The sequence below is a fragment of the Electrona antarctica genome (genome assembly GCF_951216825.1).
Source record: "Electrona antarctica genome assembly, chromosome: 22".
NCBI classification, from domain to species: domain Eukaryota; kingdom Metazoa; phylum Chordata; class Actinopteri; order Myctophiformes; family Myctophidae; genus Electrona; species Electrona antarctica.
Genome location: NC_136805.1, coordinates 12935905 through 12955174, shown reverse-complemented (window position 1 = coordinate 12955174; position 19270 = coordinate 12935905). Strand labels below are relative to the sequence as shown.

General features: G+C 41.8%; 1 protein-coding gene across 1 annotated transcript in view; it reads left to right on the top strand.

Annotated features, from left to right (window-relative positions):
• The window catches only part of fmn2b (formin 2b), a 104769-nt gene extending 85796 nt beyond the window's left edge, over positions 1 to 18973 (top strand). Inside the window, exons 17-20 of the mRNA XM_079492948.1 lie at positions 9190 to 9241; positions 9989 to 10138; positions 16731 to 16812; positions 18257 to 18973. Coding sequence (XP_079349074.1) covers positions 9190 to 9241; positions 9989 to 10138; positions 16731 to 16812; positions 18257 to 18283 — 311 coding nt within the window. The 3' untranslated portion in view covers positions 18284 to 18973. The remainder of the gene's footprint in view (positions 1 to 9189; positions 9242 to 9988; positions 10139 to 16730; positions 16813 to 18256) is intronic.
• Positions 18974 to 19270: the final 297 nt, after the last annotated feature.

Genomic DNA, 19270 nt, shown 5'->3' with positions numbered 1-19270 from the left:
TGACCATAAAACAACATTTCTCTTGTGAGGACCAGGACAATAATTGTCTTCAAAGTCTTATTTCTCAAATTCTACTATACATGTGACATTTTGGTACTCGCAAGTATCGTAATACAAGTACACTAAAACACACGCACACGGGTCTCTCACACTCACACAGTGGTGCTTGTGGTCTGAAACCATATGACACCAGCACCAGGGCTTGAAGATTTGTGGCGAAGCTGCTCTCACTTAGCCAGGCTGCAGACTTTTGATGTTGCAAACCCCATTGATGTTGCCATCCATGTGTTGTTACATAAAAAGTCTGTACAGTACGTTTACTATAGGGTACCTTGGTTAGGAATTTAGCTTTTCCTCTGTTGTCCTGCCAGAAGCTTGGTCCAAAGTCTGATGTATCAGGGTTTACTTTTAAGGCCTGTGTATGAATTCGCAATATTTATTAGGTTATGTTTGGTTCGGTGGCAGCTTGATTGATTGATTGGCTGCCTGATTGATTGTGTTTCTGCTTTGCTGTTATTGTTCTGCTGTTTTGTGTTTGTCGGAGAGACGTGGCTGAAGATTGAAGGTTCTTATACACATCGACATTCATAAGAATTGCATTTAATCAGTTTCTTTTAGCTTTCATTTATTTCCTCGTGTAACAAGAGATGGCATGAACGTATCAATAATATATACATATCACAATGACGGATATGTATTTGTTTTGGTTATGATTTGCAATGGCCTCATTCCATCTTGTGCGTCATGCTGTGGATGTAGTGTAGTACTGGATACATGTTTGTAGCCTGTTCAAATGGGGGAAGCCTTCTGTTCTCTACATTTCACTCGAGTTGAACCACTTACACACTATAATATATATCGTCGCTGTCGGGGGCAGAAACCTCATATCTCCACATTTTAACTTTTTATGATTCTTGGTAAATTAATGCCCTAGTTTTTCACACAACAGTGTCACACAAAGGTAGCAAAAATAGCACATATACAAGCTCAAAATGCATTTTGAAAACTTTTGGACATAATACTGTTACTGTATGTTTCCACCCGACAGCAACTATCCATAGTTGAAAACCCCAGGGCCCTGGGGTCTATACTCTTTGCCAAAAATAGCTGATCTACAAGCTTGCAAACGCGCCACAAGCTTGTAGATCTGCTATATACACCAAACGTTCGCCCCCCCTGAAGAGTGCCGCTATAGGCCTCGTGTGGTTAACGTCTTAGTGTCTTTCCTTTTTCGTATTTTTTTTTTTTTTTTCTTCTTTTTTCCCCAGCTTAATTGCAGGAATTCTGAAAAAGAATTCCTGGCATTCTCTTCCACTTGTTTCCTCGAAGGAATTTCCACCTCTTTAACCATCAAGGAATCAACTTGAGATGAATGCCACCCATTGGCACGAATGTCACCTATTTGGGCGGCATTATAAATCAACATGACAGATGCATCCTGGGCAAATTGTTGCTGTGTTGCTGCCTGCCTGGGAAAGCGGAGCGGTCTGGTTGCCATTAGCCACTCAACATGACGCGGTGCCGCTTAATGTGATTGTTGGTCCAATCCGTATGGATACACACACGGCACACAGGGCATTTGTAAAGAGAAGAGACATTTGTACACAGACACTCACACAGGTGTAAACACACACACACACGTTCGAATTATAAGGTGTGTGTGTGTGTGTGTGTGTGTGTGTGTGTGTGTGCGTGTGCGTGCGCGTGCGTGCGCGCAATCCTCGGCACGTTTAACTCAGATTGTAAAATGGAATGTCCATTTTTATCCAATGACATGGACGCACTTCCTCTATTCAAAGATTACAATACTTTCCAAACTCATTCAAGCCTGAGACCCCGGCACCCCCACCCCCCCTCCGGCCCTGACCTCAAATACCCCTGCTTTGACCCTTAGGAGAACCTGTATCATTCCCACCATGTCCATTAACCCCACGAGCTGTTGCACAGGGTGAGCAGACAGGTGCTGCTGACTGTCAGTGTGAGAGAACCAACACCATGAAAACATGGAAAGAGAACAACCAATTAGGCCTTCAAATATTGATTAATTTCCTTCGCGATTTTGCATTTTTAAACCGTATATCCACAAATGGATTAGTCTGATTAATACTTGGGCCCGATTTTATAATTCATTGTATTGTATTGTATTTTATAATTCATTCATTCAGTGTCCATCCATCCATCTTCTTCCACTTATCCGTTGTGGAGTCGCAGCGGTAACGGTTCCAGCAGAGAGTACCAAACTTCTCTTTCCCGGCCGGGTCACATTAGCAACTTCATACGGAGCGATCCCGAGGCGTCCCAAGGCCAGCGTAGTGATATAATGCTCCCATCTGGTCCTTCGTCTGCCCCTTGGCCTCCTCCCAGCGAGACGTGCCCAGAGGGTCTCCCTAGGGAGACGCACTAAGAAGCATCCCTACTAGAGCAGCGGCTCTACTCCCACTTTCTCCAGGGTGTCTCCTTAAGAGAAATGCCAACCACACGCCTGAGAAAACTAATTTTGTCTGCTTGCACAGTATATCTGCACCCCTATTCTTTCGGTGACACAACAGTGCCACAACAGTGGTATAGAGCACCGAAGTCTGACGTCAATATCGGTAGAGGGCGCAAATCCACAGGTTCATGTACTTTTTATTTACATTGTAATCCCCATAGGGGGATTTTAGATCGCCTCATATAAGTGCTGTTTGAAAAATAAACATGTCATCGCTGCCGCTTCACTCATAATGGATATGAAGAATCAACTGACTGAGAGAAAACGCTATTGTTACTGCTACTGAATTCGTGTGTAGAACATTTCACGCAAGTTGCTCAAAAATCAGGGCAGGAAATCGGGTATAAGCATTTTTTAAACTGCTCAAAATGGCAGAAAATCTGAGGGCGGAGCTTAATTGTCAAAGTGACAGATGTGTTCCCCCCGAGTCAAGGAACATGTGGAAACAAGTGCCATGAATTTTGGCCAAACAAAGCATGAGTTATGACTGTTCAAAGGTTTCATTTAAAAAAAATTGCTATAGCTTTGGCCAATTGGAGTAAGACTGCTTCCAGTGCTATTTGGCATGACCCTCTACTATACTGTAAAGTGACATAAGCATATGACGCTGCATGTATGTATCAGAGGCAGAAGAAGAATTTTCACGAACCAGCAATTTTCATAGGCTCATAAAAACTTCATTTTTTTCACTTAAAAAAGATACTACGATTTATTGTCTGTATAGGTCCAAAGTGTAGACGTTTTTGTGCATTTTGATCAAAGATCCTGGGAGGAGATACATTTTAACTGTTTTTCATATAATTCAAAATGGTGGTTGATCTCAAGGTCAGAGGTCAAAAGTCAGAACACGAAAGTTGTTCGGCATGAGGAGACACATGTGTATCAAAGTGTCTTGCCAACGGTCAAACGGTTCATGAGATATGCACGTTCAACCCTTTGGCCAATGGTCATGGGCTTTGCATAGTCACCGTTTGGCATGGACCTCTACCAGATTCCCGCGTTTTGCGAAAACCATTTCAGTCAGAACTGCTATTTTTGGCGGAAGGACGAGAAGAAGAAAAAATACAAAAAACAATAAGTGACCAAAGTTAAGTGCAGTCCCCTGAGTGACCCCAGTCATTCACCCCCATACTGACTATTATCATTTACTCACCCAGTGAAGCCTTGAATTCATGGATAATGTTTTGTTGGTGTTGCATTCCTTCACGGTGAAAGAATAAAACAAAAACCCTAAAACCATTTTCTCTAATTCATTGAGTATTCTCTTCGTGTTTGGATTCTTCACTCACAGTGAAGGAATGCAACACACAAAAAAAAGATTCTCCATGCATTCAAGGCTTCATGCGCTGAGTAATTGATGGGGGGAGGAGTCATTTTGGGTGTGAAGTATTTATTTAAGCGGTTAACGTCCACTGATTTTAGTTCCACAATCCTGTACGAGTTCATCTTAAAACCACACTGTAATTGGAAATTTTCATCAACTATAATGAACCACAGTATTCTTTATATTTATATTCTTTCTTATCCATTATATTCTTATGCATTGATTTTAAAAAGAAAACTTAGTTTGTAATTTGAACTTCTGAGTACTCCAATATTTGTACTCAAGTACTTTGACAGAACAACTTTCACTATAGTTGTGTAGTAATATTTGTCAAGGAGTTGATCAAGTTCTGGGGTTGAGTACTTTATCATACGTCAAGGAGTATTTATACATTGACTTAAGTTCTGGGGTTGAGTACTTTATCATACGTCAAGGAGTATTTATACATTGACTTAAGTTCTGGGGGTGAGTACTTTATCATACGTCAAGGAGTATTTATACATTGACTTAAGTTCTGGGATTGAGTACTTTATCATACGTCAAGGAGTATTTATACATTGACTTAAGTTCTGGGGTTGAGTACTTTATCATACGTCAAGGAGTATTTATACATTGACTTAAGTTCTGGGGTTGAGTACTTTATCATACGTCAAGGAGTATTTATACATTGACTTAAGTTCTCGGTTTGAGTACTTTATCCACCAGTATTATAACTGTTGGTAACGCTGTCAAATATAAGAGAGGGAGAACATTTTGGAAACAGGCTCATAAAGAACAGAGGAAATGGGCAGAGTGAGAATGGGACAAATTCAACACATTTTCACTTGAACATCAATCGATCCTCTGCGAACGACGTGGTTGTGCAGTACGACAGACCACGAGTCCGACTTTACACGCTCTGCTGCTTAGACACGACAAGGCGACAGGCTGAGAAATGAAACGCAGACCTCATTTGACAACCAGTCTCATATTTCTCTGCCAATCCGTCACCACAGACTTCGTTTGGGCGGCTAATTTCATATTCTGAGGTCACAGTTAACTGTCGTCACAGTTATCAGCTGTCCGTGAAACCCTGCCGCACAAATTAGTAAAATCTAGTTAGTTACTCATTTTTACATCCATTTCTGCATGTCTGCCACTGACTACCTCCAACACATTCTTTCACATGCCTGCGTGCAGAGAACTGCCTTCTTTTCTTTCCTTTTTTTGGTGTTGACGGAACTCTATGTATACCAAAAGAAGTTCCCCGGTCGCAGCGAACCCACCATGAAACCCACCATGCTTCACCAAAGTGAAAGCAGATTCACAGCGGAGTCTCTGCTTTGGCCGGGTTTTTGATTTGTTTTTCATGTTTTGATGATTTCTCTTTTTTATCTCTCTCCGTGTACCCAAATTGAATGTTGAAAGATGTTACATTGGCACACGGCTGTCAGAAATGCAATATCACCTCATACTGCATGTTTCCACCAAATATATATGTAGTATCCATCAGGCAGAAATCTTGGCTTACACTATATGCCCAAAACCGTAACTTTAACAAGAGCTTAGTCACTATAGCTCTTGTTAATATTTTTCATTCAACCCACAAACTGACAGCCACTTTCAACCTGTCATCGCTATTTTGGGCAAGTCATTTCCAAATGTTTCCAAATTCTTTCAAAAATAGCCTATCTACGTACATGTTCAGTCACTCACAGCGCCACGCAAGCTATTTTGGCTACGTTTTTGTGACATTGTCAAATGTGACATTGTCAGCCAGTATAAAAATAGGGCACTCATTTATGAAACAGTATAAAATATTAAATTTGGATATACGTGGTTTCTGACCAACAGCGATGATATCACCACCATACAGGGAACCGTTAAGCGTAATATTGGTATGACTATCATTAATATATATATAAAAAAAGTTTTTTGTTTTTTTTACAATATCTACAGTGTCTCTTTTTCTCTCTTCCAATACATTCCTTCATGTGCCGTGGTGTGCACATTCTCTCCACAACATCTTTTTTTTTGTGGTGGTGGGTTTCTCTTTGTGTTTATTATTCAGCTCAGGGTCTGTTTCTGATTGAAGCCTAGGCCTTTATAATGTAATACTTCCACTGTTGTTATTGTTTCTCCCTGGCTCCGGGACTCTCACGTACATGGTACTGTGTGCTCTAACTGTACAGTATGGATGCACAGACAAGTCAGACATTGGTCTGGACCAGTCTTGCCAGATTTTAGAAATGAGCAACCAAGTCTATGAAAACGGGCCCAAAGACGCAACTAACACATGGCACTTTTAATTTTTTAATTTTTACATATGGGGATATGTGTTGCATATTAATTTGAGGCTCTTTGACTTGAAAATGGGAAAACTACACTAAGAAAGAAGCCCAACAAACCGCAACCACCTATATTTACATGCGACTTTACAGAAGAACAAGCCCAAAGTCTAGCCTATAATAAGTGGACATGGCAACCCTGATTTCTACACAGGGTTGGTTTCTCTGCTTCACTGCAAGCACTGCAGACAGTGAGGCCCCATTCACACAATACTTATAATCATATATAACTATATCATTATGTAGTTACAAAGGGACCGCTAATCCAACGTGACAATGCTTTGTCCATTTTCGGGTTGTTGTCAGTGGAAAGTACTTCACTAACATGCCATGGTTCAGATGGATATTATTTAGATCAGGGGTTCTCAGACTTTTGGGTCGAGCCCAACCCACCCTAGAAGCATGAGTGTGCCTGACGTTTCTTCCAGTTGAACGCTAGGGTGACCAGAAGTCCCCCTTTGCGTGGGACAGTCCCTCATTTCCAAGACTTTTCAGGCGTCACACAAATCGAGACCGGAGACCCTGATGGCAGCCATCAGTGTTCAAATGCCCTAATAGTTAGTCCCCTAATATTTGGCCTTCTGTTGCTAAGCACTCTCGTTGGCTAACATGAGAAATAACCCCTAGGCTATAGTCGTCCATACCGCCCATGAACAAAATTAGCATTTTAAAACAAAACGTGAGACACCAGGGCAGTTTAATAACATAAATGAGGCACTATTATGCCTATGGTCGAATATGACATCAAGACATTTAATAGCAACTTAAGTAATAAGTTGCTAACCCAGTTCCGTCCTGTCCCCCCGTCCTGCTTGTCCCACACAAGTGATACTTCTGTCCCTCAAATGAACAGTTTGGATCTGGTCACCCCATTGAAGGCCCATTTTCACTACTAGATATCAGACAAACTAACGTGTAGTTGGTAACGGAGGGGGAGACAAAAAGGGTCATCCCGTCAGGTTCAGCGCAGAGCTCATAAATGGGAGTTTTTCCTTGCCGCTGTCGCAAAAAATGCTTGCCCAGGGTGGGACCATGTCGAGTCTCTCTGCTCTACATGTAAAGTGTCTTGAAACAACTTGTGATTTGACACTTTAATAACATGTAATTGAATTGATATGAGGGGCCTGGCAAGGACCTCCATTTGATCCATGTTCTATCTCTGGGATCCCCATTCCCAATTTACATGATCAATTCCTAACTCCGAGTGTAAGGGTCCATTTTGTTCCATTTAGCATTTTGCACACTCTGATACCTGTAACTCCTCAAGGACCTATAGGGGTCCCCGGACCCCAGTTTGAGAACCAATGCTTTACATCAGACAATATTAAACTTTTGTGCATGTACATAGTTCAATAAAATGAAGACAAAGATGTTGCAGTAATTATTATTAGTAGTAGTAGTATTAGTATTATTATGGCTAAATAATGTGTTCCTTAACTACTTGAGCTAGTTGTAGATAATAGCCTATCTACATGTGACATGTTGTGACTGTATTCTTTGATGAAGGCTTATTTTCACCTTATGTTCGCATAATGTTGGCCCATTATTACATACCCAGGATAGGGATTTTAGCATTCATGTGGTTACATCTTTTTTTGTTGGAAGCATGTCTGTAAAGTAAACAAAAATCAAGGCTTTGAAAAATGATATTGCCAAATCATTAACTAAATAAATATTGTCCAGTTGTTGTTCCGACTATGTAGTTTGATTAAAGTCGTTAAGGAAATTAAGCTGTAGGAATGTATATCTCCTGTCGTATTTTAAAGCTTAGCATGAAATCAGTTAATGATTTTAATTTTTATTATAATCAGTGGAGAAAAGTCGACCTCTTTTACAAATTCCATGAAGCCATAAAACCGAAACAAATGTTGGTAATTATATCTCTCTGTGAACTATGAACACGAAATTGTCTTAATGAATACTGATTTTAAACAATCCAGGAGAAGGAATCGGTTGTTGAACAAATTCTCTTTAAGACCAAAGACCAATAATTAGCTACCAACATTCCAGCCATGGTTTCACTGCCTGTGATGTCTGATTAATTACCTTGTACCAACAACAGACAACACATGGCCTTGAGAGAGAGAGAGCGTGTGTGCGTGCGTGCGTTCACACACACACAGGAGCTTGTGGGTGTCTGTAAACACGTGTATGTCATCACGAGAGAGAGAGAGTTCAGAAGGTGCAAACGATACTTAGGCACCCATAAGTCATGATAGCCCTTGGTCTGTTGTAATACCTATAAAGTTTTTCTGTAAGGCTACTCTACAGTATGTTGCATGCAGGAATCAGGATTAGGAATGTGCCGTGTGTATACAATGGTAGAAAAAGTACTGTTTTCTACTGTGAACGTACAGTAGCAATACCACAATATGAAAGTACTGTTACAAAAACAATCCTGTTGAATAGAGAGAAGAGGAAGCGCTGCATGGTCCGTTAGTTGTCAGTGGTAAATAAGGCTCAGGCTAATATCCAAAGGTCCAAAAAAAGGGGTGAACTCAAAAGAAATCCAAGGCACTCCACTCTGTTGAATATAAAAAGCCTTTGGCTAAGCTAGGCTAGATTTCTTTTGAGTTCACACTCTTTTCACCTTTGGATATTAGCCTGAGCCTACTTAACACAAGGGAAGGAACTTAACAGGAAACATTCCTGTTAAATACATTATCGGTTATTGTATTAATAATCTAAATGTGTACAGTAACTAAAGCTGTCAAATAGTTGTAGTAGAGATTTTATATTTTTGGACAGATGAAGTTTCCACCTGACAGACGGAATCTTCCTTGAGCTCCTTTACATACTGTTTGATAATTGTGTTTACATTGTTATGGTTGGGAATAACACGCACCCCCACAAAACTAAAGCATGTGTCCATGTGTGTACCTTACACACAGAGCTGTAATATTTACAGTATGACGCATAAATCAAGCTCATAGTTTTGTTAAGAGAAGGTGGCTATTGGTTATTTGCACAGTAGCTTCTTGAGAAGTGTGTACATCAAGCAAGAAACTAATTCTGTTCCGTTTATTTTTTACTTTTTCTTTTTCCAGCCAAGACTGAAATGGAGACACATGACACTCAACTCAGCAGCACTCATAAGACGTAAGAACGGCTTCTATTTTTCAAAGTTTGTCAGCTTGAGACCCAAAAGAGAAGTTTGGCGTCCCCGGGACCAAAATGTATAATATATAATTATAATTGCCTATATTACAGGCCGTATTGCAAGCTCACAATGAGACACGCTACCTTAAAGGTACGCAACGGGTTTCTGAACTGCCCACAGCCCTCCTATGAGACACAGACGAGTAGGAAAAAATGTTGGTATTTTATCATGAACATTAGTTAGGACCAATTATAGGAAGAGAAGTTGAAAAGTGGTGAAGTGGTCCTTTAAGCTGTTTGAAGGGTACTTGTTAAACCTTTATAGATTGCAATGGTGACAATATCTGTCACACAGACAAAACGTCCTCGGCTGTTAAATTGTGTTTAAGAAAAGCGGTGTAGTGCCATGGAGCCAGTAGTGTGTGGGGTTAAATGAATGAAACTGGGGAATTGAGGTGGGCCCCAAAAAGGTCTGGACTGAGTTCTTGCGGGGTTCCTGCACAGATCTGGGAAGTCTGAGAATGTCTTAAGCATTAATTGGGTCATGATGGGATAATTGGATGGAAATCTGCACTAGAAAGGTCTGGGAAATGGGTTTAATAAAGAGTTTATAGACACAGATCCATGTTGTACATGTCGACATTGTTATAATGACCCCCGGTATGAGGTATACCAACAGTACAGCTCAACTCGAGAAGTTTGATATGTAAAGTCTCCCTCCCATGACCCCCCCCCCCCCTCCCCCAGGTTCCTTGAGCAGACCGTGTTCTTCTCGGTGAAGCCCAAGGGGGGGGAGAAGGAGGTCTCCCCCAACACCTTCTTCACTGTCTGGCACGAGTTCTCCTCTGACTTCAAGGACCTGTGGAAGAAGGAAAACAAGGTCATTCTTCAGGAGAGGTGCGTAACGTCAATGTTCTGCACTCTTGGGTTCATTCACTTGTCTTCATTATTTTTTGTATTTATTTGGGGCTGAGTGAAGACAGGAAATGCGGTCTAAGAAACACAAATCCAGTCTTACCGGTATGATCGGTACATAACGAGTCAAATTGTTTTATATTATCAGACATTGTGGCTGCATTAATAATAGGAAATGTTTGACCGTTGTCCAATCGCTTAAGGTGCTGTGAATACTGTTTTACTCCTAGGTTATAAACATATGTCTGCATGCAAAAAGCTGTGACCTGTGCCTTGGCATTGACGGACAGACATACCGTACAGTGCGTGTAAGAGCTGTGAAGTGACCTGTGCCAGTGACCTGTGCCAGTGTCCTCCTTGGCATTTTGCAGTGTTCATAATGAAAAGCATGAACTGAACACGTTGTCAATCACATCCAACATTGCTACACTGGCCGCTGGCACGGAGCCGTCCAGGTTTTCGTTTGAATCGAGGCCCTTTTGTCTACAATTCAACTATCCAGCAGGGCAGGATTCATCGTTCCTGAGAAGGTTCACGTGAACCAGATCGCTATCTTGGCTCTGCCTGTAGATCTAGCATCCCATCCATTGTAAGATGCAGTCAAAGGGTTCAGTATGTGCTGCTTTTTATTTCTGCCACATGATCATGTTTTCACCCATGTGTGTGTCCGTCTGTCCACAGCTAATCTAGTGTGCGACTCGTATTTCTTGCGGCTCACAGAGGCCAAGCACCTGAATTTTCAAATATTTGTCAATGATAACTATATAATTTCTTCATGCCGTGGTTCTGCAGGAGGCCAGCTCTCTTATGACAGGGTGTGCACAGTACGTGCTTTTCCAGAGCTAATCATGAAAACTCCTGGATGGATCAGTGCCAGGTTCTTGCGCTGCCTGCCCGGTACACCACAGAAGTACCTCCACACATTGTTCTGATTGATTTTACGTCCTAGATGACTGATGCCACAGGCTGGTCACATGACATCTGACTTCCACATTGGAGCCACGCCGTTTCTATGTCTATCATCTCTCCAGGCAATGTGTGTGTATGTATGTGTGTATATAATGTATACACATATATGTGTGTGTGTGTGTGTGTGTGTGTGTGTGTGTGTGTGTGTGTGTGTGTGTGTGTGTGTGTGTGTGTGTGTGTGTGTGTGTGTGTGTGTGTGTGTGTGTGTGTGTGTGTGTGTGTGTGTGTGTGTGTGTGTGTGTGTGTGTGTGTGTGTGTGTGTGTGTGTGTGTGTGTGTGTGTGTGTGTGTGGGGGGGGGGGGGGGGGCCTAATTCATCAATTTGGACCAGTGATATCGAAGGCAGTTGTAGAATCACCCTCAAGTCTTAATGGGTTAAGCTCATGACAACATGCCCCCAAAACCCCGACATTACTCTTACTCCACTCTTAATGTCCATGCATATTAACGGTGAGAGAGGTTAACAATGAATGTGTACAGTGGAAGGAAGAGGACAGATGATGTACAACTGGTAATCCTGTGCTGCTCCCTCGTAATCTCATAGAGTATATATATAATAGAGACTGAACTGGCGCGAAGCTCCGCCCCCCCAGCTATTCATGTCAGTGGAAGTTGCTCAGTGGCGTTTTGAAGCACCCGGAAGACTGCCGGAAGTCCCTCCCAGGACCTCAACTTTGAGGTCCTGAGTGACGTAGGGCAACTGAGCGCTCAACGTTAAAGCCCAGCTGCACGGGGTTTCCCGGTCATGAATCCACGGGTCCGACTGTAGTCCCTCCTCCTACCACTAGGACCCAGAGCTTCAACGTTGGAAAGTCTGCCTGCCCCCTTGCGTAATCTTTATGTCAACACACATTCAACTCAGTCCGAGCTTTCTCAAGATGAAAGGAGGTTCACGCCTCCTGGCAGAGATAATGTGCTCTACCGCGAGTGCAGTGCAGCGCACCTAGAGGAGCTAGGAACAAAAAAACAAAACAAAACATTTTATTCTGTTCCTGTGCAACAGACGTAACGATAAAGACCCACCTGTACCTTGTATATAAACAAATGTACTGAAGCGGGAACAGTCTGTACAACCAGGAAATATAATGTAATAGATAAGTTCATCATCTGTGCATATAGAAATTAATAAAACAAATTCAGTGATACTCTCAACATTGTTAATGTAAAAGGACTTTTGTTATACTGTGAGTGAAATATTTCTAAAGAACACTATTTCCATTTGGCCAATTAAGGTGTCAACCGTCTCTACACTAGGACATGCACGCAAGCATCTAGCGGCTTCACCACTGAACAACACCACATACATACAGTATATAGTGATGTCTTCATTCACAAACTGCACACACATACAGTACAGTGCTGTTGTCACTTTCAATCACAAATATTTGACAGGCAGACCACGCCATTATTCAACTATATGCCTTCTTTTGTTTCCTCTTAGATACTGTTTAAAGCAGGAATAATGACCCACATTGAACCAAAATGTATCCCTGCCCCCTCGTGAAAGTCTTCAGGCAACAAGTGCACGGCAGCGCATGGCGAGAAGCGCCTGCTTCTCGCCAGACGGTGTCGAGGTCGCTCATCAGCTGGGGCTAAATCACTTTACTTGGAGTTCACTCGCTTCCTCCCTCATAAGTTATCATCCCCTCTCCACCCCCTGCTGTCTCACCCTCCGTCCATCTCCGCTGGCTTCCAGAAAGTTATCTGTCAAGCACTATTGGAAACAGGCACACGCACATACTTTATCGCAAGCCTACTTTCGTATGCTTGCTTGAGTCATTGTCCAAGAAATTCTACTCAAGTCGATTGTGAAATGAGTTACCTTTTTTGTTTTGTTTGAAGTTCATGTATATTATTTTCTAACCTTACCACACACCACAAAGAAGACACGTGTGTGTGTGTGTGTGTGTGTGTGTGTGTGTGTGTGTGTGTGTGTGTGTGTGTGTGTGTGTGTGTGTGTGTGTGTGTGTGTGTGTGTGTGTGTGTGTGTGTGTGTGTGTGTGTGTGTGTGTGTGTGTGTGTGTGTGTGTGTGTGTGTGTGTGTGTGTGTGTGTGTGTGTGTGTGTGTGTGTGTGTGTGTGTGTGTGTGTGTGTGCGCGTGTGTGTGTCCGTCCACAGTGTGCCGAGTGTGGTTAGATTGGTTACACCTCGGTGAGTGATGTTCCGACTCTTTGTAGTGACAGAGGGAGGCAGAGAAAGGCAGGATTCCATACATTAGTTAGTGACGTAGCATGGAGAGATCAGCGCGCCACACAAGCAGGCTAAACACACATACAATCAATCAGTCGGTCTTTCTTGAATTCACACTGAGTAAAGAAACAGATCACCCAAAAAAGAGCAGAGTACACGTGCAGTGCATGCACACACACACATGTGCACTCATTAATTTAGCCATATATATACCTTATTCTTTAAACATCCCATTAACAGAAGAAGGCGGATTTGCAGACGACAATAAATTGATTGATTTACTTTATTGAAAATGAATTCAACAGGATAAAAGCACAAAAAAACATAAATTTGATCAGACAAGTGAGATGGTTTTCAGGCTATGTTGAGAACATTTTCTTAGAACACTGACTTATTGTTTTTATAAAAATTACATGTATTTCAGCATTTGCGATTAGAGTTGAGCACATTGTTAGTGACGTTATTTTTTTTTTTCTTTGTTAGTTTTTCTTTCTTTTATCTCCCTAAATGATTTAATGGTACAACGCTTGACCACAAGCCATGAACAAACATATTTTCAGAGCAATAACACAATAAACAGAGATGTGCATCGCGTCCACAGACTAATCGACTTTGACACATTTGGAATGGTCGTTATTTATTCAGCTATTGTATTGAATGAAAGTATTGTAATGCTGGCTATATTAAGCGCCACACAGGATGAGCCAACAGGCTCTCCTCGAAATGTGAAACCACATTCAGATGTATACCGCTCATGTGATTAGTATTCAGTCACTGTCACTGCTTTAGTATTCTGTCACTGTGCAGTTATATGCTTCTCTGAGTGCCACTCTCCCGTAACGTGGCTCCATATGTTTGGCATTAGATGCTATCTGTTCTCATTTAGATGCCTTCAGACAGGGGGGGGCGGACTGGCCACTGAACCCACTGGGGTTTTTACTGCACTGCAGGAGGAAAACAAATGGCCCGCGGACTGCAGGTTTTAATTGTGCAATTAGATAAAACGAGGGTCGTTGGTTTTAGAAATTTACCGGACAATTTAATACCGTGGTTGCCCGGGAAGTTTTCAAAACACAAGACAACTTGAAACGCACTTTGGTAGATGACTAGTATAAAATTGTATTATTTAGCTTATTCACGTATTTCAGAAGGTCACCAATTTTACTGCAATACGGCCATCCATTTATTTTTGACAGTCTATGATTGAAACATTGATGTCATATGAAGTCCATAACATGGTCACGTATTTCATTGTAACATGGCCATGCTGGAGGACTGATGGATAGGAGGAGGCTGGCTGGGGGGGCAGAAACTGGAGTATTGGAATTTGGCTTTAATAGTGCAATCCCCTCTGTGGCAGTATGAGAGCTTGTACCGCCACGGTTAGCTTAGCAGTGCTCAAGATGCGGTTTCCTGATTAGAGGCAATGAATACAAATAGCAGACGCAGATAAAACACAGTCACTCATACATTTATTCATTCATTCCCCCAAACCACAAAGCAAAGCAGTGTGTCTATCTCAGGTCTGGGTTTAGGGCCCTTAATGCACTAGATGTTTGGATTGCACCGAGTTTGCCCTTGGCCATTATGGCTATACTCCCAAGCATACCTTGCAATTCGATGCATGTTTGCATTATTTATGAAAAATCTATTTTTATTTTACATTAATTGATTTTAAAACATGTTCTGTCCAAAGTAGATGCAATGTAATTAAAGGGATATACGGTAAAATGTTCTGCAGTTATAAAGTTGATACATCACACACTTTTGAGAAAATGCTTGAATTAAAATGTATATTGCAATGCATTGCAATGCCAACTGTTCACAATTATATTGCTCCAATTTGCATAATGCTTGTTCTGATCTATTCTAGTCTTTCTAGATTGTTTTCCCCCCCTGAAGCATTAACATGAGCTTCCATGCTAAAGCATGGACAGGATGGTGACTCGTGATGTTTAGTGGGTCGTGACATCGTTTACATTGAGTTTGAACCCTGGGTCTTTATCTGAATTCATATTTTTCACATAGTTTGAACCCTGGTCATTATGTGTTCTATTGGAAGCAGCTGGAGATGTTGTTCTTTTTGTCTACTTTTCAGATGTGCCAACACAAGAATCTTAATATCCTCTCTCCCTTCCTCCCCTTTCTCTCTCTTTCTCTCTTTCACCTCCTCTCCCTCCATTTCTACCTCTCTTTCTGATTCTATCTCTCCCCCTCTCCCCTGTCTTATTGCCTTTCTTTCTCTCTCTATCTCTCTCTCTCTCTCTCTCTCTCTCTCTCTGACACGCAAACACACGCACACACACATAATCATGTTCATGTGTGTGTCCAGTCATCTCTTGTCTCTTCATCCTCTCCCTTGCTCTGCCGTTCTCTTTGATTTCTCATGCCAGTCCTCCATGGTCTACAAACTCATCCTGTCTGTCGCCACTCCTCTCTGTGTGTGTGTGTGTGTGTGTGTGTGTGTGTGTGTGTGTGTGTGTGTGTGTGTGTGTGTGTGTGTGTGTGTGTGTGTGTGTGTGTGTGTGTGTGTGTGTGTGTGTGTGTGTGTGTGTGTGTGTGTGTGTGTGTGTGTGTGTGTGTGTGTGTGTGTGTGTGTGTGTGTGTGTGTGTGTGTGTGTGTGTGTGTGTGTGTGTGTCTGACATCTCACGCTAAACCTTCACAGTCGAGTGAGTCCACCCTGCGTGTGTGATTGTGTGTGTGACCTTGCATACAGCAGCAGACCTTATTTGGACCTCCCTGCTGACACCTACACACACACACACACACTTATTCTCATGATGAGTAACTTATTCCATATTTAGCCATGTACAGTTATCCTGGAGTCAGATTCACTATCATAATATGTATTATTATTCATGACTGCATTTTTGCTATGGTTAGTTTAACTTGTCTCTTTCTCTCCTTGTGTTTGGATGAACAATTACCCCCAACCCCCCCTCACCCTCTTCTCTGTTTCTTCCTCCATACCTTGTGGTCCTTAATGTTTATTGGAGCTTGTTGGCTACTGTTGCGCTGATGTGCTCTCAACACCTGTGTGTGTGCGTGTGTGCGTGCGTGTGTGTGTGTGTGTGGTATAGTACCCCTCTCTCTCTCTCGTGCCTGGTCTGTGCATGCGTGTGTCTGTGAGTGCAGTATAATACCCCTCTCTCTCGTGTCTGGTCTGTGCATGCGTGTGTCCATGGTGTGGGTGTGTGAGTGAGTGTTTGTCGGTCTCCAAGGGGTGAGCTTTCAGTGGTCAACTCATAACTCTGTCATGTAAACTAGCCCAACAGCTACAGCACGCTATGGCAAAGGAACTGGGCTCATTGTATAATACAGAACAAGAGGGAAGAGAAACACGGTATGGCTGCTTGCTGCATTCTCAGAAACGATCCCATCGACTTAACACTTTCTTTTATAACTTGTTCTCCAGGTTAAAAGCAGCAGAGGAGCGCATCAAACAAGCCAAGGAGAAGGCAACCTACAGTGTTAAGCCCAAACACGCTTCTGGCATCGTACGTTCATATATTTTATTCATATATGCAGTACTAGTACGTAGTACTACGTTATATGATAACATTTTTGATCATCTGAAGGTCAGATAAATTTGTTTGAGGCTAGGAGGTCAGCAGTTGGAGTCCACAGACAATAATGATAATGAATTATCATATAATAATTGGAGTGGAGGGGTTAGGTTATGATGTCACAAAAATGGTGTATTTTCGATTGGGCCTTTTGAGTTAAAGGCTTTCAGCATTCAGGAAGAAACCAAAAATACACAGGGAAGACATAGTTGAATATTATTACCACACCTGGGGGTCTATTAAAGTAATGTTAAACTCCATAGACCAATCACAGCACTCCATCTTTAAGAAACCTGGGAGGAGAGGTAGAGAATGCTCCAAATCTCTTCTATCTTTCTACAAGCTCACAGCTGGTTGCATTGCAATGCATTGTGAGCTTGTAGATCTTGTATTTTTGGCAAATCCTCCTCCTCGGAAAAAGGATACTAGGCTTCTGAGTCATTCTCAACAAGAGGCTGTTTGATTCTATTTCTGTACACATATTGTATGTCTGCAGACTCACTCCTCATGTTCTGCAGCAGTCTCAACTGCAGTCTCCACCTCATCTTCTACATGTAGCTCTACTCATTCCTTTAATCACTTCTTCCTATTTTCTGGTAGATGCTTGTTACACTATAGAGCGTCGCAGTCCCGCCCCTTTCATGACGACGCCAGGCCCAGGAAATGATTCCCAATGCATTTTTCCCATAGACATTTCTATTAGTATTTATTTAAAGACGGTTACGCCGCGGACAAAGCCAACTCGAGTCGTGACAACTCATGACAACAAACACAATATTTTGGACCAAACAAATAATTACAAAGAAGAAAAACAACAAAAAAAGTGTTGTAACCTGCAGTTTTTTTCTTCTTTCTAATTATTTGTTCGGCCCAAAAAAATGGTGTTTGTTGTCATGAGTTGTCACGACTCGAGTTGGCTTTGTCCACGGCGTAAACGTCTTTAAATAAATACTTTTTGAAATGTCTATGAGGAAAATGAACGGAGAATCATTTCCTGGGCCCTGGTAGGGGGCGGGACTGCGACGCTCTATTCAGATGCATATTGGTTACTTTATTTATTTACATAGACTTTACTGTTTGCTTGACCTCAAATAGCAGCACCTAGGTTCATTGTTTTCTTGGCACTCTATTAACTTGACTTTTTACACTGTTTGTTGACTAGGGTTCCTTCTGTACATTGAACTTTGTAAGTCACTCTCTGGATAAGATCATCTGTTAAATGTCTAAGTCTGTAATTTTGACTTTCAAGCGCTCAACGTTTTAAACTGTCATTCTGCAGTTGTGTCACTGTTCAGCAAATACTTGGCGTTTATCAATGTGCGAGTGTTTTGTTTTGTTTTCTTCTTTTTAATGTTTTTTTTTCTCTGTTTCACAGAAAGCCAAGCTGGGCATGAAGATCTAAAGGATGTATGTGTTTGTGACTTCGCACAAGTGATTGGACACTTGGACACACAAAAAAGAAAAAAGATCTCACAAGATAAAACGCAGGGACACAGAACAAGTATGGACTGCATGTACAGCATAAGCAGGGGACTATAAACTTGAACCAGAGCCCTCTCTATTTTATTTGTAACTTTGTCCAGTCCTCCCAAACCCCTGCCTGCTCTCTGGACCCATTGCCTTACGTTGCACCACCTCCTCCAGCCATCTGACACCAACACACCTGAGGATGGATGCTGCGATCCTGGACTTTGGCAGGTGCGCTTGGTTTGTTATACCGTCGTCTACCAGTAAGGTGCAACTCGATCCGCAGTCATGTAAGTTATGGATGTATCACCAACAACTTGCCTAAACCTGACGGACGAATAATGTTATTTGAAAGGAATGACCACTTGCACCATCTCTGCAGGCTGCCACTTATACTGTACACCTTGTGAAATGCCCTCGTATTCAAGCTCGTCCACAAATCCATAACTGCACACAGTGTGAGTCTAAAAGTGTTTCAAAAGCAATATATATATATATGTATAATGTATCTGGAATGTCTTTCCAGAGCTTCCTTTTAACCGTTTTTTATTTTGTTTTGTTTTTTCCTTGTTTGAAATAAAACCTATGTACAGTACCATACATTTGTGTGGTGTGATGCACAGTACTAATTTGTGTTTAATATTTGGTGCACTGTTCCAGAGTCAGTAGTTCCATTCACGATTTGACGGTACCATAGCAAAGATCACATTTATACCTGCGGAAATAAATCGGACAGATTTGACCAAGACAAATGCAGTCTAAAAAACTGTCATTTTCATTGTACATCAAAAATCACACCCGTGTGAACTGAGTGGTGTAAGGTATTATATAGCCTGATCAGCTGTGGTCTGACGTAATGAAATCAGCATCAACCAATCAGCATCAACCATGCTCATTTTTTGTGCACAGACAGACAGACAGA